The 24694-nt window shown below is 37.5% G+C and overlaps 1 protein-coding gene across 3 annotated transcripts in view; it reads left to right on the top strand.

The window, feature by feature from the left end:
* The window catches only part of GABRG1 (gamma-aminobutyric acid type A receptor gamma1 subunit), a 63618-nt gene that overhangs the window by 19911 nt on the left and 19013 nt on the right, over positions 1-24694 (top strand). For all 3 annotated transcript variants that reach the window (XM_017744626.1, XM_017744625.1, XM_017744624.1), the window contains exons 3-5: positions 2238-2305; positions 20806-21026; positions 23627-23709. In XM_017744626.1, coding sequence (XP_017600115.1) covers positions 2238-2305; positions 20806-21026; positions 23627-23709 — 372 coding nt within the window. The remainder of the gene's footprint in view (positions 1-2237; positions 2306-20805; positions 21027-23626; positions 23710-24694) is intronic.

Raw genomic sequence — 24694 nt, 5'->3', positions numbered from 1 at the left:
TGTTATCCTCTCACCTTCTTACTTTACTCTAGCCTGGGTCATAACTGTCCTTCAGTGCAAACATTAAAAGTGTTCAAGCCCTTTCTCCCCTTGTTTAGATCACTGCTGTTCTGCACTTCATGCAGGATGTGTTTAACAGTCTTCTTCCTACTTGTAGTGTTTTCAGGGCTGATACCAAATTTTAAAGTGAAATAGGAAGCATTCATGGTAGGAAAATCTTCTCAAACCATCTTTCACTATTAGCTCTTTGTGAAGAGCAAATGAACAATACTAATTTTATGGATGTCAAATTAGTATCAAGAAGGTATTTTCCTCCAGCATTTGTCATTTTCATGAACTCTTACCAATTCTAGTTCAAGAACTCAAGAAGTATTAATTGATTCTTCTAATTCAGAAGTACTTTTCTCTGTACCATACAGGTAACAAAATAGCTTCTTCCAGCCCTCTTGAATTGGGTTTCTTTCTCTGGATCATTTACGTCAATTAAAATAATTTCAACAGAGGCAAAATTTTGAACTGTTCTCTGGCTCTTAATACCTCTAATAATCTTACTCAGAGCAGCTTGGAAAAGGCAAAATGAACTATGTTGCTCACCACAGGAGAGCCCTTGTGGCAGGTGAAGTACTGTGTGATGCAAGTTGGAGTTTCTTAAAATTGACGCAGCCCCCATTAAAAACTGTGTCACTGACAGGAAGTATTTATTTTTTCCCCAAGGAAATAAATCGGTTTCCAGAATCTTTTTTAAACTTTCTGTGAAGCATGCTGGGGATGCTGACCAAGTGACTGTGCTCTGGTCATAAAGAAAATCCTTTGTGCAGCCTCACTAGTGTTCTTTCTGTCAGGCTTAGGTTTCACATCATTAACCAGATTTGGAATCAGGGAGAATTTCCTCCCAGGTAAGCTTGGCAGGGAGAACGTATCTTGGGATGTTTAGGAAATGTATCTTTCCTGTCATTGTAGCTTGCAAGGATGTCAGTGATACCATCTTTCTTTCTGTACATCTGTTCAAGTTCTAAGAAATTTGAAAAATCTTCTTAACATTTTAGGTTTGTTCTTGAACAACCTCTTTGTTCTTGGACAACCTCTGAAGTTTTTCTGTATAAAAAAATTAAATCTAATGACCCAGGGTCCATCTTGTATGAAATCAAAATGCTTTTTTGTTTGTACCTTCCCCCTTTTTTATCTTCAGATAGAAAGAGATGCTTATTTTATTGTGCCATATCATAAAAAGACCAGCAGAGCTCTATTATTATTGTCCCACTTAATTCCACTGGGTACTAGGACATAACATCCTCTTGTGTCCACATTCTGGTTCTCTAGTACAAACTAGAAGAAAATTCTTGGTAAATTGATGAAATTAAAATGCATCCTCACCTCTTTGATTTGTGCATTTTTTTTTCTGTATAAACCAGTTAAGAGTTAAAAACTGAACTATCAAAGCTTCCTGTACTTGAAGTGGGCCTTTCAGGGAAACTCTCTTAGACTTTGTGTCCTTCTGTAAACGCACAAAGGAGAGAGTATATTCTGTAAGGGAATATATTTTTAAAAATTTTTGGTCTTTTGTCTGCTCAGTGAGAGTGCTTTCCCTGTTTTTAAAGAAAAGTAAGTTTGGTAATGTTTAACTTCTAAATGACTTTCATTGAGGAGCTTTCAGTGGTGTTTGAACCAGTGTATTCATCAAGCTGGTGAAGGAACATCAGTAATCCCTTGGTGTGCTATAGCTTCATGAACTGACGAAACCTGTTGTGAAAAGTTATTTTGTATTTGTTACACATTCTCAGTAGAAATTGATAGAAGGCACTTCATATTGATTCCTTACAGCTGATAAACACATCTGTCCCAAACCTCATGGTTTGTTGTATGAAAAAAATTTTTCCAAACTTTTTTTCTGTTTAGGATTGTATTTTTATGTTGGAAGACAGTTTTTGGGTTTCCTGTTTTATTTGTTTTTCTTCCTTTACCTTTTTTAGCTATCTTATATTTGTTCAAAAAGCACAGGTGGGGATTGTGTTATGAACTAAGAAATTCAATTTGATAATTCTGAAAATTCATATGAAATAAGAGAGCCAAGTCATATATGATCTTTCACAAAATGAACAAACCAGAAATCTAATTATTCTGAATCAAATAAAAGAATATCAGAACAACACTGTTGTTTTAGTTAAATAAATTATATTGCACTGACAATGCACAGAGTTAATTAAAGATGTAATTATTATGGTTACTGTTTTGTTTAGTGAGAACTACGGTAATTGAAACAGATGTCTATGTTAACAGCATCGGTCCAGTTGACCCAATCAATATGGTAAGTTCTGATTATTGACAGAATACATCATCTGCATGTTGCTATGGATTAATATTATGAAATAATTCTAATCTCAATTAAATAAGTTTCTTTATTTTTTATTGTGTATTTTTATGCTGTTGGATATGATTGTGGTTATTGCAAAGGTACATTTAGTCTCTGTTTGAAATTGTTGTAATTGTAAAAATACATTTGTTCTTTTAAAAAAATGGGGCCACACAGAATACATTGCATCAGATTCTTGTTTTAGTTTGTGTTGAATATTTCCACAATGTTTGCATATACCTGGTTTATCTCTGGCCTGGTTTGATTTCCTGGAGCTACTCTTCAGAGCCTAAGAAAAATAACATTTGACACAGCAGTTGTGAGCAAAATTATTTTCAGTGAGGTGATCCATTGTTTGGTTGGTTTTTCTTCAAATTCATGGAAAGAAAAATTTGAAATTAACTCTTTTGTCTTCCTTTTTCCATTTAGTCTTCTGTGTCCTTTTCTGTGTGTGTGTATACGTGGCTGGTTTCTTAGAAGTTGAGCAGTGCATCTCACCTGGTTTCTGGTAGACCTCTTGAGCTCTCACCTATCTGTTTAGTACCAACACTGAAGTAACAGCACTTATGAGGAAGTTGAGTGTGTGGTATTTTCTTAGTTCCCTTAGGTCATGCATTGTATGAGATGGTAGTGTTGGAAGCTTTATAAAGGCCTTTTGGCATGACTTCTGCCCAGGACCAAGATGGCACTTGCCCTCAGGTTATTTTGAGTTTACCTCCTTTAACAAAGGTAAACTCCTTTTACCTCCCTACAAAATTGCTGACAGTGTTGAATTTGCATGGCAGAGAAGAGTTTTGTTCAATGCTTTTTTGTTTGTACCTTCCCCCTTTTTTATCTTCAGATAGAAAGAGATGCTTATTTTATTGTGCCATATCATAAAAAGACCAGCAGAGCTCTATTATTATTGTCCCACTTAATTCCACTGGGTACTAGGACATAACATCCTCTTGTGTCCACATTCTGGTTCTCTAGTACAAACTAGAAGAAAATTCTTGGTAAATTGATGAAATTAAAATGCATCCTCACCTCTTTGATTTGTGCATTTTTTTTTCTGTATAAACCAGTTAAGAGTTAAAAACTGAACTATCAAAGCTTCCTGTACTTGAAGTGGGCCTTTCAGGGAAACTCTCTTAGACTTTGTGTCCTTCTGTAAACGCACAAAGGAGAGAGTATATTCTGTAAGGGAATATATTTTTAAAAATTTTTGGTCTTTTGTCTGCTCAGTGAGAGTGCTTTCCCTGTTTTTAAAGAAAAGTAAGTTTGGTAATGTTTAACTTCTAAATGACTTTCATTGAGGAGCTTTCAGTGGTGTTTGAACCAGTGTATTCATCAAGCTGGTGAAGGAACATCAGTAATCCCTTGGTGTGCTATAGCTTCATGAACTGACGAAACCTGTTGTGAAAAGTTATTTTGTATTTGTTACACATTCTCAGTAGAAATTGATAGAAGGCACTTCATATTGATTCCTTACAGCTGATAAACACATCTGTCCCAAACCTCATGGTTTGTTGTATGAAAAAAATTTTTCCAAACTTTTTTTCTGTTTAGGATTGTATTTTTATGTTGGAAGACAGTTTTTGGGTTTCCTGTTTTATTTGTTTTTCTTCCTTTACCTTTTTTAGCTATCTTATATTTGTTCAAAAAGCACAGGTGGGGATTGTGTTATGAACTAAGAAATTCAATTTGATAATTCTGAAAATTCATATGAAATAAGAGAGCCAAGTCATATATGATCTTTCACAAAATGAACAAACCAGAAATCTAATTATTCTGAATCAAATAAAAGAATATCAGAACAACACTGTTGTTTTAGTTAAATAAATTATATTGCACTGACAATGCACAGAGTTAATTAAAGATGTAATTATTATGGTTACTGTTTTGTTTAGTGAGAACTACGGTAATTGAAACAGATGTCTATGTTAACAGCATCGGTCCAGTTGACCCAATCAATATGGTAAGTTCTGATTATTGACAGAATACATCATCTGCATGTTGCTATGGATTAATATTATGAAATAATTCTAATCTCAATTAAATAAGTTTCTTTATTTTTTATTGTGTATTTTTATGCTGTTGGATATGATTGTGGTTATTGCAAAGGTACATTTAGTCTCTGTTTGAAATTGTTGTAATTTTAAAAATACATTTGTTCTTTTAAAAAAATGGGGCCACACAGAATACATTGCATCAGATTCTTGTTTTAGTTTGTGTTGAATATTTCCACAATGTTTGCATATACCTGGTTTATCTCTGGCCTGGTTTGATTTCCTGGAGCTACTCTTCAGAGCCTAAGAAAAATAACATTTGACACAGCAGTTGTGAGCAAAATTATTTTCAGTGAGGTGATCCATTGTTTGGTTGGTTTTTCTTCAAATTCATGGAAAGAAAAATTTGAAATTAACTCTTTTGTCTTCCTTTTTCCATTTAGTCTTCTGTGTCCTTTTCTGTGTGTGTGTATATACGTGGCTGGTTTCTTAGAAGTTGAGCAATGCATCTCACCTGGTTTCTGGTAGACCTCTTGAGCTCTCACCTATCTGTTTAGTACCAACACTGAAGTAACAGCACTTATGAGGAAGTTGAGTGTGTGGTATTTTCTTAGTTCCCTTAGGTCATGCATTGTATGAGATGGTAGTGTTGGAAGCTTTATAAAGGCCTTTTGGCATGACTTCTGCCCAGGACCAAGATGGCACTTGCCCTCAGGTTATTTTGAGTTTACCTCCTTTAACAAAGGTAAACTCCTTTTACCTCCCTACAAAATTGCTGACAGTGTTGAATTTGCATGGCAGAGAAGAGTTTTGTTCAGAGGCTGGAGTATGCCAGTGCAGGGGGCTTCTGAGCATTTTCTGAGAGTGCAGTAATTCTCAATTATTGTTGAGGATCTTGTGGTTTAGATGTACGTCATCATGTGTGGGTGGGGAATAGCGACTTTTGGTAATGGGAAGCCAAGCAAGAAAAACCAGTGGTATAGATACTGTGGATAAACAGGCAGATCTGTGGCAAAGGATATTCATTCTAGCATAATGATCGAAAAAACTTAGGGTTGTCTTTACCTGGGCTGTGGCAGGGAAATCCATGTCTCAGGCCAGGACTGTATGTAATGAAGTGTGTGATAGAGCATAAGAGCGATGGAGTGGGGAAAATTTTCCAGCTTCCATGTCCGGTGTAAGTGGTGTCTTTGTTTTTTTCTGTCTCCCTTTTGTGGTATTTCTCTTTTGGTTCTCTCTGTCCAGTCATCTTCTGAAGGAACTTAACTGTGGAAGCAAACTGTGAGGATGTGTGAGGAGGATCTAGCAAGTGGTAGAGACTTCTTTTTCCAGTAACCTATGTAAGCTCTTCAGCCTGGGGCCAGTAGGTATTGCACACACTGGAACTGAACATGAGAAATGCTTACAGATTCAGTTTTCTAGTTTTAAAGAGCCAGCACATGTCTGGCTTTGCAGAATAACCCTGCCCCATCTCCCATGCCCTCCTCTTGTCTCTACAGCCACTGGGTAGTCTTCCAGTTATGGTTCAGCTGTGAACCGTGACCTCTCCTGTGCCCACAGCTGCCTTCTGCTTACTCAGCCCAGAGCTGGGAGTATCAGCCATGGAACTGTTTCATGTCAGTTATTTAGAGGTCTCTCCACATCTGCTAGAGCTGTGCTCAAGCTGGGTGGTGATGTCCTTGCCATGCTGCTAGTAAAAGCCAGTCATACTGGCTTATAGTCCAAGGTAAGGATTGGTATCCTACTGAAAAGGTATATTACTTCACTAGAGAGAGGGATCCTATTATTTAATAATGTATATTAACTAGATGTTTCTCTCCAACTTTCTGATTTCTCTTAAAAGAAAAGATAATGAAGCATGCCACCAAAGGGTAATAAGGTAAATGTTACTAAGGTATAGAACTTCAAAAACTATTCTAGTCTTTTTAAAAATGGACAGAAAACTACTTAGCAATTTAAATTACAGTCTAAAACCACTGTGGCCTTCATGAAAGGCCAATTGCTTTCACTGGCCTTGGACTTCAAGAACATGGCTTGTATGAGCATCTGACATCAGCACAGAGATCAAACATTTGTAAAAATAAGTAAAACCATGTATCTGAAAATAATTTGATTAGGGTTTCAAAAAAAAAAGTTTTTGTTCTGGGAAACAATGTTCTCAGCAAAATAAATAGTAACAAATTTTACCCAGTAAGCTCTCTTAATGTGGGCTGTTGGTTTCCTTAGGAAGGCACTTTCCTTGGAGTCAATACTGTTTGAGATTTTTAACTAATAATCCAAAAATTGCTTCCATTTCAAGGGCTGTCCTTAGTCCCTTATTTGATTACTTAATTTGATTACTTAATAAGAGAATACATTTTCTGTGATTTCCAATCCCCATTTGCCACATACGTTAATTTACACTGGCAAATGTTGTCCTTTAACTATTAAGCTTGGATACCACATGATGTAGAGGGTATTTTTTCTGACAGTGATGCTGAAGCAGCATATCAAGGGAGTATGTTTGTCTGAAAGCTTTAGAGAACACATACTATGAGAGGAAACAGATTTGTTTTTTTAATTGTCTATTTTCCCCTTGCTATTTGATAAACTTTTGTAATTGGGGTCTATGCATGACATTCATTAGGACTTGTTTTTGAAGGCTGTTGTATTTTGGCGCAACATTTTGGATGCTATAGTCATCCCATGATTAAGGTGCATTTTGCTAGAGATTGTGACCTCTTCAGGCACCTGCAACCTGAGGAAACACCTTTAACAAGTGTCTGGATCAGTAGCGTATTTAGGCTTAAAATACTAAGTCTAAAAATTTTTGAATCTGTCTTTTAGAGCTAACCTGTGCTATGCATTGTACAAAGCCATCTAAAATGCAGCTAAGTGCCATTACATGGCACATGCAGGACTACCAGGGTATCAAGCCCAGCCAACGTGGATTTGTGAAAGTAAGGTCTGTCTTGATCAACCTGGTCTCCTTCTGTGACAAAATGACCAGCTAAGTAGACAAGGGAAAGGCTGTGGTCCATCTAGACTTCAGTATAATATTTGACACCATCTCCCACAGCATCCTCCTGAAAAAACTGGCAGCTCATAGCTTGGATGGGTGAACTCTAGAATGGGTAAAAAACTGGCTGGCTGGTCGGTCCCAGAGAGTTGTGGCACATGGAGCTCAATTCAGTTGGCAGCCAGTTGCTAGCAGTGTTCCCCCGGGGTCGATATATTGGGGCAAGTTCTGTCTTTATTGATGATCTGAATGAGGGGATCAAGTGTGCCTTCAGTAAATTTGCAGATGACACTAAGTTGAGTGGGAGGGTTCATCTGCTTGAGGGTAGGAAGGCTCTGCAGAGAGACTTGGCCAAACTTCATCAGTTGGCCAAGGACAACTGTAGGAAGTTAATAAGGCAATGTGCCAGGTCCTGCACTTTGGTCTCAACAACCCCATGCAGTGCTACAGGCGGGGGTAAGAGTGGCTTGAGAGCTGTTCAGCAGAAAGGGACTTGGGAGTGCTGATTGACAGCAGCTGAACACGAGCCAGTGTGTGCCCAGGTGCCATCCTGGCCTGTATCAGCAATAGTGTGGCCAGCAGGACCATGGCAGGGATTGTCCCCCTGTGCTTGGCACTGGTGAGGCTGCACCTTGAGTGCTTCAGTTCTGGGTCCCTCACTTTAAAAAGGACATTGAGGTGCTGGAGCATGTCCAGTAAAGTCCAGCAAGGCTTATGAAATATCTAGAAAACCTGTCTTAGGAGGAACAGCTGAGGGAGCTGGGTTTGTTTACTCTTGAGAAGAGGAGGCTCAGGGGGAAGGAACCTCATCATTTGGTACAACTCCCTGAAAGGAGGTAGTGAAGCAGGGCCCACTCTCTTTTACTGTGCCTACCGTGAGAGGACAAGAGGAACTGCCCTCAAGGTGAGGCAGGTGATACTCAGATTGGATATTGAGAAACTTTTTTCGCTGTTTGGATAGTCAGGCATTGGAATAGGCTGCCTGGGGAGGTGGTAGAGTCAGCATTGGCAGTCACCTGGAGGTGTTTAGTAGGTGTCTGGATCTCATGCTGGGTGATGTGGTTTACTGATTTAGGGGCTACAGTTCTGGATTGGTGGTCAGACTTCATGATCTTACAGCTTTCTTCCAACCTTGATGATTTGATGATTTTAAGTGCATTTTTATTAGCAAAATCTTGATCCTCAGTAGCTCTGCAGTAGTCTAGGGTTTTCTTTACAGAGTTTAGATATGCAGTGGCTATTTAGAACCTATTTTTACTTTATATTGAACATTATAAGTAGAAGTATTAGGCTTTTACTGCCTTTCTCCTTCCAAGCTAGGGCCAAGATGAAAAGCAACCACTGTTTGGTGGTGATCAAAGTAGCAGAGTCAGATATATGGTCCCAGTGCAAAAATGCATGTTGGTGCATGCTGCCTGTTGGCCTCATTAGCTTCCTCTGCCCTGTATTGATCCCCCAAACCCTGTGTATTCATAAATATGCAAAGTTTTGTGCTGCTGATGCCCCAAGATGTCCAGGGGAGAACCATGCCAGCACACAGTTGGCAATCACAGCTTTTGTGGTTTGACAAGATGGTTCAAGTGGACAATTCAGCTGGCTGGGAGAGGCATGGCACCCCTCCAAGACATTTTTGCCTTCCTTTAACTAAGAGAAGACCTTTTCTTGTAATTTCTGTTTGATCAAAACTCTCATGACAATAAAGACTAATACCACAAATTAGAGAAATTTTTTGAGAAGGAATGCGGGAGCAGTTCCTTAAGTAAGATGCAGAATTGCATTGTGTCAAAAATGAAGATCAAAGAGAAGAGTTTATACTTTCCCTGTATTTGGTGTATATTTACTCAAGTTTCATATAGTAAATAGTTAGAAAGAAGCAGATTGTTTCTGGATAGATGCACAGATATTGTGACTGATAGACTAAAAACTGAAAGTGCTCCACCACACTGTCTATATCTGTCTGTATAAAACTGCATACATATATAAATATGTAAGTTTACCGAAACAAAATGATGCTTTTAAATTCCTTTGCTTTTTAATGTGTTTCTAAGTCATGACTTAGCACTTTGTAGCATTCTGATATCATAGCCATTTTAGTGTGTTTGAGTGCTACTATTTTTTATTTCCCTTCCTGCAGATGAGATGATGCTCTGTATTCCCTTTCTGTATTTATTACTGGAACTTGCTGTTAGAAGGTCCAATATGAAAATTCCAGGATAAATTTTTAGGACTGCACTTCACTAGAGTAGTTCAGTTTCCTTGTTATTTTCCAACATTTCTCTTCTGTGGATAATTTAGCTTTTGTCACATGATCTTTGCTTATTATCCATTGAAGGCTACTGTGACTGCAGGTTGAAGCCATACTTTAAAGCCTACCACTCTAATTTTTAACAGGAGAGCTAAATCACTTAGAAAATCAGATACTCACAGAGTATACAATATGCTACTTTAGTAGGCAGACTGCATGGCCTGGACGTTGGTAGGATACAATTTGTCTTGTCATATTGTACCATTTATGACTTTATGTAGAATGGTGGTGAATTTTAAGTATCCTTTGACTTGTAAATTCCACTTCTTTCTCTAGTTGCAGTAATTAGCTGCAGATTTTTTTTTTTCCAAAGTATTCATGTATCAATGGGATCAGCATCCTGAAACAGATTGCTCAACACTATTGCACATGTGGAGGATACTTTATAGCCTGGTGTGTCACTGCACTTATTCTACTGGTCACTAAATTTGTATTGAGGGTTTGAAGGTTTGTACTCTTACTTTATAATGCAATTTAATTTACACAAAGTATACTACAGTATAAGTAATCATGACCTGAAGATACTTTACCTAAAGGTACCCTGAAATCCAGTACTTAAAGATTTTTCTGTGGACTATTCTGTAAAGGTAGTTTAAACTCTGGTTTTGAATTGTATTCAGTGTTGTGCTACTCAATGGTACTGGATTTAGCAAGGCCCTGATCCTGCAGATAACTAGTCAGTTTACATGTGTGAACATTGACTTCACATGCCACATTGACTTAAGGATTTAACAAACGCTAGAGAAAAAAATCCAAAGTAAGAATTGTCCAGAAGGAAAGATGTGAACTCTGTCTTCCTCCTTGTCTGACTGTCTGTTACAGAGCTCTGTGTCTAAATGAACACAGTTCCACATGAGAAATGTAAACACAGTAAATCAGGGCTATGCAAATGCTGCAATAGTAGTAAGAATTCAGAACTGGGTTAACACTGTTTGATAGGTCTTGTTGTGGTTAGTGAAATGCACCTGAAGCTTTTCCTGGAGGTTAGAATTGCTTTCATGTTTGAAGAAGACTGTTTTGAGGAGAACCACTGTCTCTATGAGCTTTATACAGACTTTCTGAAAGGAAGATCATGAGGGATGCAGTTTGGCCCATATTTGAGAATTTATGAGGTTTCCTAGGTTGTGGTCATTCATTGTGCAAGCAGTCAAAATTTTTGGAAAGTCAAGTGTGTGCACTTTATGCAAATTGGTTTAATTCTCTTTCAAATGGCAGGTGTTCTGTGATCAATTTGTTCATAAAACAACGAGCCTATGAATATTACCTTCTTCTTACTGCACAGTATCCTCTTTGAAATAAGCTAGAATAATATTTTTTTTCCCAACTCACTCTGTTATTTCAATTAGGGAAGATAGATTCCAATCATTGTGGTGCTTGTCAGCACGGCAAGTGATCATGGTTGATTGGCTTACTCAGATGACTGTTTGAGATTGATGGACACTGTTCATTTACAGCAGCTGAGTAAATACTCCTTCAGTAGGCTTGAGCATTGTTTTTTTCTGTTATGGAGTATACTTAGAAGTCAAACCCCATATTTCTGCTGGCAGTTCTTATGTTACCAGCTCTAGAAGCTACATGATACTTCACAAGTACAATTTCATGATTGTTCTCTCTTTTTTCCTCCCCCCCCCAAAAAGATTAGCTTAAATTGATTAATCTGGTTCTTGCAGTTTGGCTGCTGCTATTGCAAGATAACTCTAAGCTTGTCTTGTTCAGGGAGAATTGGCCAAATACATGCAGTATTCTGCTCATACTGGCTCAGCATAGCAGTTCCTGTGTTGTTCCCAATTTCTGTGATCAATTTGAAGGGAATGGTGAGGGATGAGGGAAAATGCAGCTACTGTACAACTGACAAATGTTGCTGTAGCCTTCCGAAGCCAAAGCAGAGAACAGGCATCTTTTCAGTCTGCACTTTAAACAGCATTCAGTATTTTTCCTGTTTTTAGCTGCAGTTTACCTGTTGTCCCTTAATAGGTATGAAGCCAAGAAAGGTACTGAAGGTTCCACACAAGTCACTAGGAAAATCTATGCTCCTTGCTGTAAAATATGGCCTGATTTCTGTGTGCCATATAATAGCAATGTTATTATGTAAGGCTGCAGTCTTTTTGTGCTGTGGTTGGTTCTTATATCTTAGATTAGTTCATGCTTTAGGAAATACTGGTTTCATATTGTACCATTGCATCACTTAAGCCACAGTTGGCATGGTTGCAGTAATGATAATTATCAATATAGTACTACTACTACTACTACTACTACTACTACTACTACTACTACTACTACAACAACTACTGTTTATTTTTACTTCACTCCCCTAATTGGAAATCCAGTTTATATCATCTCAGATTCTTAGCATTCACAGCCAGAGCAATAACCAAACTGCCTCTGAAGTATCCAAGATTTCAGATGTAAGTGCTCTGTTGTTGCATAGGGCTGATCTTTGATTCTGTAATTTGTTAAAGAAATGGCAGAAGTGCTGAGCTGTGGACGTGACTAAGGCTAGACAACAATTCTGAAAAAGCTTGCTTTTTATCTGTGGTCAGTCTGTCAGTGTGTTGTGATAAAGTCTCTTAGTTTCTTGTGTTCCTAACACTTGGTCTATTTAAGTATCGACGTGAATATATTTCTTAAAGCTCTTCCTTAGGTGCTTCTGCACAGTACATCTTCCATGGTCATCTTCTCTTCTCCTGCTCTCAGTTCCTTCTTGGAAGTTTCATGCACAAATTCAGCCACCTTTCTGTGCCAGTTGCTTGCTCTTCTGTGTCTCCTTTTGTCCAGTCTAAAATACTATCTTGTGTCACTCATATGTGTTTGCGGTTGTTTTGTTAGCTCAGTATGACTGAATCACGTCTTTAAAGCTTACAACTTTTCACCTCTTTCACACTCTCAGTTGCTGTACATAATCACTATTGTATGTCATTGAGGACTGATATCTAAAAATTTTCTGATGTGATGGATCTTAGAACCAGGAATAGGGTCTCAGTTTTAGACTTTCAAATTCTGAATGCAAAGAGATTTTATATTTCTTTATTTTTTAATCCATCACATGGAAACTCTTGTCCAAATTCCCATTTTTTTGCTAATGTATTTCTGTAACCTTTCCAGTTGCAGCTTAGCTCCTCTCATATCGTCTAGAGATGTCCTACAGAGAGAATTTTCCACTTTTTCTACTGACTTATCTCTTGCTCAAGTTCTTCTTTTGTCTTCTCTTTCATTGGATCTCACACATAAACTGTTTCCTTTCACTTTCAAGGTACTTCAAAACCTGTCCTCAGCGATTTTTAGTTGTTTTTTTTTTTTCTCAAGAGGCCATTTCCTGTCTCAGATCTTGCTAGTTTCTGCTCCCATACTTTCAACTTTTTATATCAATTTCTACCAAGCTGCCCTTTATGCTTGAAAGAAGCTTTCTATAAATGTCTGCAAAGTCACTTCATTGTTTCTCATTATGTTTCTGTTTAAACTTACTTTTCCTTTTGTTCATGTCATGGTTTTTTTTTCCTCTGTGAAGGTTAAAAATTATCACAAAGAATTAAGCTCGTGTTGTGCTAAAGTTGCTATCTGTAATTATGCCCCCATTGGCTTTCCAAATCCTGTCTTTTATGTTAAATTCAAACCACAAGCTCCTTGTAGAGGTTATGTATCCTGTATAACCAGTATTGAGTGCCTGCACAGTTCAGTTGTGATCTGACATGATCTAAATCAAGAGTAATGTTAATGTAAGTATTACACAGCACTTCATTAAGAGGGTAAAGGTATTGACTAGTGTTAAAGCTAACCCAAACAGCACTTTACTCCTCCTTTTCACCCCAAAGCTGCACAGTCTACTTGTCTGCTCTGTTGGAAAGTTTATTGTTACTTCCTGTGCCGTGATATCCTCTCCAAATACTTTCTGTCTTCTTCAGCTGTATTGTGTCCCTTGTGTCTGCAGCTAAGAAAAGCTGCATTTAGTTTTTTGTCTGCACCTCTTACCTCTGTGTCAACTATAAGATAAATACTTTGAAGAGCATTACACACCTGTTCTTTGTTATTAATTCCTTACCTGTCTGTCTGTATGGACACAGGTCGCGCTGCATTCCAGTTGTTGGAATAATTCAGCTGGCCTAGATTTGAGCTGGGTTTTGGAGAAGAGAGGCAGACGGTGTGCTTTGATTGTTGCAATAGCTTGTAAACAGCTTGTTGCAATAGAGGCAGACCTCAGCAGTGGCTCTTACCACAGAGGTTTTCATGGCTGCCTCTGCTGCTGTGCACCAGGGCAAGCTGCTGTAATTCACTGGCCCCTACAAGAGCTGCTGTCAGGATCTCTGCTGACACTACAAAACCTCATTCACTCTTAAAAGCCAGGCACCTACAGCAGGATTTTTCCCCTCACGGCACATGCTATGGGAAGTTCACTTTGCTGAAGGGGAGCAGTCTGGAAGGCCTCTCTTGCAGCAGCATCTCCAAGCTGTTTGCCAGTAAAGTAGACCTACCCCTGGAAAGAGTTTTGCCTTACTCCCTTGGCAGTAGGAGTGACTGCACTGACAAAGTAGCTATTAAAAAAATGCAACATGCTTTTGCTAATAAGTCAATGCAACTTCACTGCCTGTTGATCTTGGCTTTCATTTTAGTTTGGTTTTATATGATTTTGAATTTCATCAAGTCTTTCACATCTGGGTGCTTATTTAGACCACCATGGAGAATTCATGTTCAAAACACTTTTTCTTGAAGTGTGTCATTCACCAGCCTACAGTAAGTGTTGATTGAGATGTTGCCTTTTTGAATAACAGTAGTGTCTCTATTGTAGAAGTTTGTCCCCACAACAGATTATGTTCTTGAGACCAGTATGTATGTAGAGGCTCCTTTTAGGAAGTTCTTGGTGGCTGTACATGCTCTGATGTATTATATATCTTGTATAGTGTAGCAGATAATTGATATTTGGAGCCTCATCAGTCAGAAAACCAAATAGGTATGCTGTATTTCATGTAGGATTGTGTATTTTGCAGGAGTTGCAGAGTAGAAACCAAGCCCTAGGTAAGTCTGTTTGCCATCAATGCTGGGAGTTTGAACCATGGCAGGAAGACCATGTACATTAAAGAACAAACAGTAGCTGTGCAATTAGTCTTGCTTTGAAAACGTTTGCACCATACTGAATGGTGAAGTATTGTATTTGAAACTTTATAGTTTATTTAAGAAGGGAAACTACAAAATCATGTCTGCTTGAGTAATGTACAGCTTTGTTGTTAAAGTTGCCTGTGAGTCCAGTTTTGGCTAGAGTCTCTCTAATTACAGGAAAGTAGATGTAGCTGCTTAATTTAGAAAGTAGAGTCAATGGAGCTGATAAATCACTATTGACAATCTCTAAAGCAAGCCCTTAATCCATACCAGTATTTATTCCTGGGTTTTTCATATATATTTATTTATATATGTTTGGTGGTTGTTTTGTTTTTATTGGGGGGGGTTGTTTGTTTGGTTTTTTTTTTTGTTTCACCTTTTTGGGGTTTTTCAGTTGTTGAGGGTTTTTGTTTTGTTTTGTTCTGAGTTCTCTAGTACCTTCTAGAGTTTAAAGGTTGTTTATGAGAGGCACTGGCTGAAATATTCAATTTTCAGTTGAAAAGTAAATCAAAACTTTTTATATAATTTTTACCATGAGAATGTATATAGATTATGTATATAACTTATCTACTTCCTCTCCTTCTGTTCTCTTCAAATGACCAAAATCTAAGCTGATGAAATAAAAGCATGGATTTTGCTGAAGTGCTTTAGTTACTTTTCTAGCTATCTTTTCACTATTGGCAAGATTTTAATGATAGTTTATAATCTACAAAACATTGAACTAAATCTTGCCTTTTATTCATATTGTTGTTTGCATCTGTCAATTTGCATGTTCAAAATAAGGACTAGATAAGCACAGATGGCGAATTGTGATGTGAAGAGTGAGGTTTTTTCTGAATTGTGACTATGTGGGTCTTGCTGTACTCCCTCACCTTCAGTAGACATGATTTGCTGTATTTCCACTTACCCTGTGCATATGTTCTCATAGCATCCTCCAGTGTGATTATCTGTACAATTACAGCAATCTGAGTGATTAAAAGACTCTGGAAGTAGACACTATGCATGTCTGTTCACTGCATTTCCTGCAGCACTCACCTCTTCCATGGCTGCAGTATCATTAATGTAATACTACAGGTATGTTTCAGAAGCACTGTGGTTTGGTGGATCTGTTAGATCTCACCCTAAGGTCGGTAAGTTCAGATTGCTTTAGTGAGCAAACTAAAATGGTTTGCTAAACCAAGAAATTTTACTTTTGGTTTGGTCTCAGCTATGGGGATTAAGTTCTGAAACCATTGCTGGCCCTGAAGCAGCTCAAAAAAATCTCTTAAAAGGGCTTTTAAAGTAACTTACCAGGGAGAGAAGCCACATTTTCAACATTTTGTTAAGAGAGGTTATACATCACAGATAGGTTAAATATTTTAATAAATTACTTTATGGCCCCTTATTTATGTCCAAAGATATTTGAGTGAGGGAAAAGGTAAAGGTTATGAGTGTTTGTTGGCAGCACCCTGGGAAGATGAAGATAAATTGGCTAATGCTCGACGCTTTATTTGGTGCTTACCTCTTAGGAAGGCTTTTGTCTATGAGTTTTTTGTTTTTAAAATCTCTTTATCGGCATACTAAACCAGTATTTGGCATTAAGTCACGTCTCTTGTTGTGGAAACATATAGACTGGTAGAATGCTTTCTTTAGTTTCCCCTTCTTAATTTTTTTTTTTTTTAAATTCCCTGCCTCACTGACATTGAATTCCAGTTTAAGGAATTAGAATGCTGAATAGAATGATAAAATAACCGATAAAGTGAAGTCATGTCAACTTGTTGAACTGCGTTGAGGGGCTCCATATGAAACAGATTTCAGAATGTGTCATTACAGAAACCTTGAGGTGCCCTTCACATAAAATTTTGAATCTGGAAGAAAAGCTGGGCTGGGTTTCTGAGCAAAGATGAAGTGACAGGAATATGTTTTTATTAATTTTTCTCTGAAATTCACCGGTCATTAGCTGCATTATAGGTCTGTAATTTGTAGCAAAATTTTTTAGTTCTGAGTTTGGTTTTGGAACTCTTCCTTGATTTACTGTTTGGCCTCATGAAACTAGGCCACTTCTTCCTGTTCTTAAACAAAATGTGTTGCATTTAACATAATCCAGCCCACAATTTAGCTACTTGTTACTTGCCCTCTCCACAATTTTTTTATTGTGGAATATCAAATCAGTTTTTGGACTGTCAGGCAAAATACCCAAGAACTCTTCTTTTTCTTCTTTGTTAGGCTTTTTTCTATCCTTATTGATATTATGTTGGAATTTGTGTGATGCAGTTTGTAATGAGAAACAATAGTGTCAGATGATATCTGCCTCCCTTTCTTTCACAGCTTTCCAGTAAAAAAAAAAAGCAATCCACTGACCTGTTTTCAAGTCTGACTGTAATTGAACTGTGCATGACAATGAAATATGTTGAGGATTCCATTTATCCCCCTTCAATAGCTGTTCCTACTTTGTTTGAAGTGATTGTTTTTATTTATTAAATGACTTTCACTCAGGCTATGAACCTGTTTGTCCGTAGTCACAGTTTGTTCCCTGCTTGGCCCTTTAATGGTGATCTCTGATTAGTCACACTGTTCCCAGCCTTTGGAATCTGTTATTATCTTTTAGAGAGGAAAGAGAGGGAGGAGGATTGAAGTTACCTGTAAATAATTAGGCAGGTGGGCACTTCATGTCAGATGTGAAAAAAAGTGATTTAATCAAATGCCAAATATGAGCCAATGTGTGCCATTGTTCTTGAACCCTGTGAGGCTAAATATGAATAAGCATGCATTCTGCTGTGGCTGTTACTAACACAGCCATAGATGGATTCCACTTTTTTCTGCATGGCTATTTTGTCATTAGTTTAATTTGAAAGAGAGAGTAGTAAACCAATTTTTATGGTTGCACAGTGGCATTAAATGGTGAGTTTCATGGAAGTCTAGTAGAAGTCGTGATAAGAGCGTTAATTTTAAATTTTGTAAGAAAACAAGGAAAGCAAAATAGTTGGCTAGAAAGATTTGCTGCACTAAAAGAATACTGTATAAATCTTGCTGCTGTTGTGCTTGCTTATACAATATCTGAAAAAAAGATAAGGCTTCTATTCATCTTGTTTTAGAAACAAAGTACTCCCAGAAAAGACAGTATGGTGATTTTTCTACCTAATTTTTAACAGATTTTATGCACCCAGATTCCCTCTTCATAAAGGAAATATTTTTCAGGAGATGCAAATTTAGGGAATTCAATATGTGATTCACTTCAGAGAAAGACAGTAAAGGCTAAAAATGTGATCCTGTGTAAGATGAATTGTGTGAAGAATACGTGCTGCCTCAGGATGTATTATGGACCCTCAAAGACAGAGAGGTCTCAGGGAGGCATAGGACAAATAGATAGCTGAAAAGTAGATAGTAATGTCACCAAGGCAGATGGTAGAAGTGGAATAATTGTTCTTGGGCGAAATCGGAGCACTGTCTCTGGGTCCCTGCTGAAGAGCAGGGTGAACTGCTGCTGCCACCCACCATGAGGCTGCAAACCCATGTCTTTCAGGTGGGATGAATGGTAACATTATGCCTGTGGTTGGGTGATTGCAGAGAGAGAGGGAGAGGGAGATGTCTGAGTGCAGAAGTGTGAGCTTATAAATGGAGGCCAAGTCTCTTCAGGTGTGTTACAAGAGGCTAGGACTTGGATCTCGTTTGACATTCAGCAAGATGCTTGGAAACAAGGAGTTACTAATATTCTGATGTTAAATTATTGCCTACTAGATTATTTTTGAACAGTTAGAAATGTACCATGAAGAATTGTTGTTGGGGTTTTTTGTGTTTTCTTTTCCAAAAGTTTTTTAAACAACTGCTCTATTACATGGCATGCTGGTTTCATCAGGGGTAGAACTAATTTTCCTCTTAGTAGCTGGCACAGTGCTGCAGTTTGGATTTAACAGGATACAAACTTGCACATTTAATACTGAAAGGTAAAAGAATACCTGAGGCCATTCCCTTGTTTTTTGTGTTCAAAATAATCTTCCTTTTTTATTCTAATTTATTAGAGTGGTTGATATTCTATGACAACCTGTGGTTTTTTTTGCTTTCATGGATTTGACTATAATGTCTCTTTCATAATTTTTTTCTCAAACCGGGTATTGCTAGTGTGAAGGGGCTGCTTAGAGTAGCACCTTCAAACTCAGTCTTCACTTTTTGTACATTTGGTCGTGTCTGTTGATTTTGCTCACTGACTTCTTTTTTTTTTCTTCTCCTATTTATACTGTAAAGGCAATGCATGAATCTTTGTTCATCCTGTTCCATTAAAGCCCATTAAAACACTTCTCTGGTGCACTGCCTTGGGCTCTCCTTTATACCACAGCAGGGCAAGTTTCATTTTCAGTTGTAATCACTGCACATGAGCACAGAAAGCTGAATTTTAAAGTTAAGCAGTTCCAGGGTTTTCACAGGTGTCTGGAATTCTGTTTACAGAAATAAAAAAAATGATCAGGGACTTGTTTTGACCTTCATGGCAGTGACTCTCAAAAAATATGCAGAGTTTTAGATCAAAGTCACCTTCAAAATGCATTTTTATTAGTCCTTTTGTTCTGTCTCTTCGCTGTTTGCCTCATGCATTAGTCGTTCATAACCTTTGAAAATCACTGAGTTACCACAGTTCAGGTGGTAATTCATCTGCCATACACCACAGAGCAAGAGGAAGCCTCCTTCTAGCATATCTGTTTCCTAAGCTTCCACTTCTCCCATCTGGTGAGGTGGGAAAATTAAGAGAGTTTCAGATAGTCCTGGAATATCTGCCTTGGCACTTCTCAAGGATAAAGTCCCGAATTTCTCAAACTTTCCTGAGAGGTGGGTGGTATCAGTTGCTGAAATTCATGAGGAATCTGTAACTTGTACAGTTGGCTGCTGTGATTGTTTAAAAGTAAAATGAACAAAAAAAAATCCACTCCAATCAATGAAGCCTTCAGCTTTTATTTAAAAACAGAATTGACTGACTGCACTATGCATTCTTATTGACCAAGTAAACTAGTAGTAACCCCTTTTGCTAAAGTAAGAGTGTGAACACTGTCTCTTCCTTGCTTTCGCCTGTCCATTCAGCCTGTAACTGAGAGGTGAACAACCAACACCAAGTGTTTAAGTCTGGTCTCCAGCTCCTTCCCTGCAGGGGAGCTGCTGAGGTGCTCATTGAAGCCCTCATGGGGCAGCTGTGCAGAGAAGATCACTTCTGCCATCAGGTAGTGAGGCTGTTGGCATTAAAGTCAGAGTCCTGGTCTAGTGCTGTGCCAACACAAAGAGAGCTGCTGGTTTGCCCCTTTTTCTGAAGTGCAGAAACAACTGGCTGGATTCCTTGAAAAGCAGAATTCTTTTATGCACCTGTATTGTTTATCTCTCTCAAGTTTTACTGTGTCAAGAATTTCTTAATAAAAAGGGGTTTCCTTTTATTTATTTATTGGTTTTCCACCTTTCTTTTGACCGAATCCATTAAGTCTACAGAGGAATTTTATTTTCTATTACAGAAGGCACTTCCTTGAGGCTTTAATAAGTAAAGTGGAATTTCTTTAGGGAAATTTCCTTCCTGATTATGATTATGTATACTTTTGTATGTTGGTAGGTATACAAGGCAGATGTTAACAGATGGTTCTGCAAACTGTCATGTTTAATTTCTACATTCTTCATAATCTGAAATTTCTTGAAAGATGTTTAATTGCATGTTGAAAAGTTTGGGGGAAAATACAGAAAGCTTGTTTTGTTTGGTTCTTAAAAGATGTGGAATATCTGTCTTAACAAACATAGTCTAACCCTGAAGTACTAAGGTTGCCCTTAAATTTCTGTCCAAGGCCCCCAGAGGTGATTGCACTGTGTGGGAACCTCCAAGTTACAGTAAGCTCCCATCATGTATCTTCTTCCTGAAATAATCACTGTGTGTCACGGGAGAAGAGGAAGGGACAGAAGGCTGTGTGCATCTTTTGTCTCTCATTCTGGGTTTACTGGCTGCTGTCTGCTATGCAAATGGTCATACAAAAGAGAATAGAGGAGGTGGCTTCAGATTTATATATGGGTCAAAAACCAGTTGGCTTGCAGACTTTGGTAAATGTAAACATAGATATGGTTGTTTCTCTGTTTTTAGGAATACACTATAGATATAATTTTTGCCCAGACTTGGTATGACAGTCGTCTAAAATTTAACAGCTCAATGAAGGTGCTTATGCTTAATAGCAATATGGTTGGAAAAATTTGGATTCCAGACACTTTCTTCCGGAACTCAAGGAAATCTGATGCTCACTGGATTACAACTCCAAATCGTTTGCTTCGAATCTGGAGTGATGGAAGAGTATTATACACTCTAAGGTGGGTTTTCATTATTTGGATAGAAAAAACTCCAAAACCCTGGTATGACCAGGAATATGAAAATAATTAATATGAATCAAATTCCTGGCATCTATTTTGTTATGGACTGCAGGAATTTGCAAAGAGTTGATTAAACAAGAAAATAAAGATTATTCTATCATGAAAAAGATGAAATTCATAGTACTGAAATATAATGCAAGGATATTTGGGTAAGGAAAGCTGAAGGGGATAGAAAATTTTGATCTCATTTAGGTACAGGCAATATTTAAAAAAGGATGTTATATAATATTTATCATCATGGTGGTCTGTCACTAATATATTGCAGATAAATTATTTCTGGTCTAAATACTTCAGTATCTAGTTTCCACCAAATTACATTTTGTAAGTAAAATATTAAATGCTTCAGATAATAAAAATTGTAAGGAGTTTGATTAAAGCTAAGGCCCCAGTCCTGCATGTACTTCTTAACATATTTACCCTTGCAAGCTATTAAAATCAACAAATCTGTTCATCCAAATTAGGCATAAGCAAACATGTTGGTGATAATTGTACTTGGCAAATGGGAGACTCCTGTGCTGCTTTTAAGCTTAAAGCTATATGTACTGATTTTTGAGGCACTTATCAAACAGTTCTTGAAAGGCTGTAGTCTACAGAAACTATTTTAGGGTCATCTCGGTCATATTTTTTAAATACGCCTAAAAAATCTTGCAATAGATCAGGAGCTGGTCAAGAAGTAGTCCATGCAGAGGATGCCATAAATAGGATTTTTTTTTTAAGAGTTTATTTATTTGTTTATTTACTTATATATTTAAAACAAAAAGTAGCACTTTTAATTACTTTCTTCTCAGTCATTTATGCTATGTTCATATGCAGGCTATGTTGTATGAAAAATTTATAAATTTCTCCTGTATCGAATGTAAGAAGAATTAGAATGCTTTACAGGGATTCTCTTCACTGAATTTTTTCTTAGTATGCATCATTTGAGAGCATACAAACATCTCTGAAGAGCACTTTTTAAATGGTTTATTATGCCAGTTGGTGTTTATAAAAGCCTCTAGAGAGCCCCTTCTGTTGACATGCTAATTTTTTTTTTCTTTTTCTAATTAGCAATTGTAGAGTCATACTTGGACTTTACCCTTCCATTGTCCATTCAGTTTAAATGTAAAATTTCCTCTAAAGAGATTCAAAATAACAGAAGGAAATAAATATGAGCAGAAAAATCATGTGAGTCCTCACAGAGCAATAGATTAGAATTACTGTGTCAGAGTATGAGCAATAAAGTGCAGTGATCTGGTAACAAAACAGCAGAACAGGCTCTCACCCAGCACTGCAACATGCAAACATCTGTATAGGTGAGGATATGGCCTGAATTTGACCTAAGGTAAAACAACATTGAGAGGTTCATATCTTGCTTATTGAAGGAACAGTAATATGATCTGACAGTGCTCCAGGTTTGTGGGCTTCCCTGTATCACCACTCTCTCCTTGTCAGTAATTGAGGAGGCAGACATGGTGAAAATTAATTAGCCTTACTGAATCTCCTCTGAGGGTAGCCCATGGTCTGTCCATTGCACCATCAGTGATTCCAGATCTAGTTGTGTTGCTTTTAACAGAAGGCTTGGCTTATTTTCTTTTTATTTGAGTGTTTAACTATCAAAAAATTGAAAATGGAAAGTAAAGGCAATAAATACATAAATCATAGTAGACAAATTTGAAAATCACCTCCATAGTGATGCAAGAATTTGGCTCAAAAGTGTGGGGAAGGGTCTTTCTTCTTCTCTCCCACAGCGTATGCTAAGAAATACACTTTTCCTTATAAACCTTTGGTCAGGTCATAGTGGAAGTTGGTGTAGAATAAATTTTTCAGAGACTTATGAAACTATCTGGCAGCATGTCTCAGAGTCTTTTCCCATCCCTTCTTGTCTAGTGAAAGGTAGCAGAACTGGGTTTTGCACTGATTACTTGGAAGTCCTGTGAAAATCTGTGATAGCATTTTCAAAAGCAGAAAGTGATTCAGTTCAGACAATTTTCAGTACTAAGCCAGTTCTAAAATGTTTATAAGTTGTGAATTATTTGAATACCTTAGACATTAAATGAGTAAAAACATTTTCTGCTTTTTCCTATCCAAATACTTTCTTCACCAGAACTGCTTCCATGAGTGTAGAGCAAGTCCAATGTCCCCCACATATTTTCTCTTGTTTAAAGCTACCAGGTACAGCAATGCCAAATGCAATTTGACTTGATATATGTGCCTTTATTTGCTATAATAAGCTCCTCTCCTTCCTGTCTTCAGACCCTCCTTTTTATCCCATTTCTTATAGAGCTGAGAGGTGCCCCCAAATCAACTGAAATTTTTGAAATGGCTTGAAATACCATTTGAAACAACAGAGACTCAAGTTGCATGCAGTAATAGTTCTTGTTTTGTTCTTTGGTGCTGATGCAGGATGTAGTTTTGCTGATACACAGGAGGCTATTCATAATAACCATGAATGGGAAAAATTTATTTCTGGGTATGTTCTTTACTATGTAGTCTGAAATGTCTGCATTCTTGAATATAACCTTTTTTCTTTTTTTTTTTTCCCCCCTTCCTTTTCTAATTAGGTTGACAATTAATGCTGAATGTTATCTTCAGCTTCATAATTTTCCTATGGATGAACACTCCTGTCCTCTGGAGTTTTCAAGCTGTAGGTGGTAAAACACTTTTTTTCTTCTTTACGTTTAGGCTTTAAATTTCCTTAAAATCTGGCAGCAGGAGAGCAAATGTTTACTTCTTAAAGCCTTACAGCATAAGAAAGAACTGACTGTTCATGTTTTGAGTAGATTTACTGCATTATTTAATGCATTAAAAAGTGAGTTGAATCACATGCATTTTTTGCAACTTTAAAAATAGTCTTGTTGCTTAGGAGTCTAATACGATGCCTATTCCAGTTAATGGAAATGCACTACCCTGGAAAAACTTTGTTTTCTTATGCCTGCAAGACTTGACAGCTTTGAATTAGTTCCATGTGGTATACTTAAAAGGAAAAATAAGATATGTCGTCTTCAACCTGCTCTTGTAAATGTTGGATCAGTATAAGAAGTCCTTTTCATTTCAGTGGGACTTATTTTATATGAGTGAAACCACAACCTTCAGGCTCTGGTTTTTTTTGAAGCAAACTTATGTTTAAAAAAAAAAAATCCTAGGGGAATTGTGCTATTGTAATCATAGAATCATTAAGGTTGGAGAAAACTGCCAGGATCATCAAGTCCAACCTACAGTCATAGGCTGAGAACACCAACTTCTCGACTGAACCATATCACAAAGTGCCGCATCCTGTTGCTTCTTGACAGCCTCCAGGGATGGTGACTCCACTACCTCCCTGGGCAATTGGATGGCAAACCATTCCAATGCTTCACAGCCTTTCAGTGAAGAAATTCTTCCTGATATCCAACCTGAGCCTCCCCTGATGCAGGTTGAGTCTGTGTCCTCTCATCCTGTTGCTGGCTGCCTGGGAGTAAGAGGCCACTTACTAATAAGTGTCTGTCCTTTTAAGCTCTTCCTGGTCATTTAACAATAATGTAATTACATTTATGTATTAATTCATTGTGATGATTCGGAACCAGTTTTTATTACTGGAGTTTGAGAATATCATGTAGATATTTTCTAAACATTTGTACTAATACAGTTTT

This window comes from Corvus brachyrhynchos, unplaced genomic scaffold (assembly GCF_000691975.1).
Source record: "Corvus brachyrhynchos isolate BGI_N302 unplaced genomic scaffold, ASM69197v1 scaffold17, whole genome shotgun sequence".
In the NCBI taxonomy this organism is placed as follows: domain Eukaryota; kingdom Metazoa; phylum Chordata; class Aves; order Passeriformes; family Corvidae; genus Corvus; species Corvus brachyrhynchos.
The sequence above is the reverse complement of the archived record's forward strand: the minus strand, read 5'-3'. Positions and strand labels throughout refer to the sequence as shown.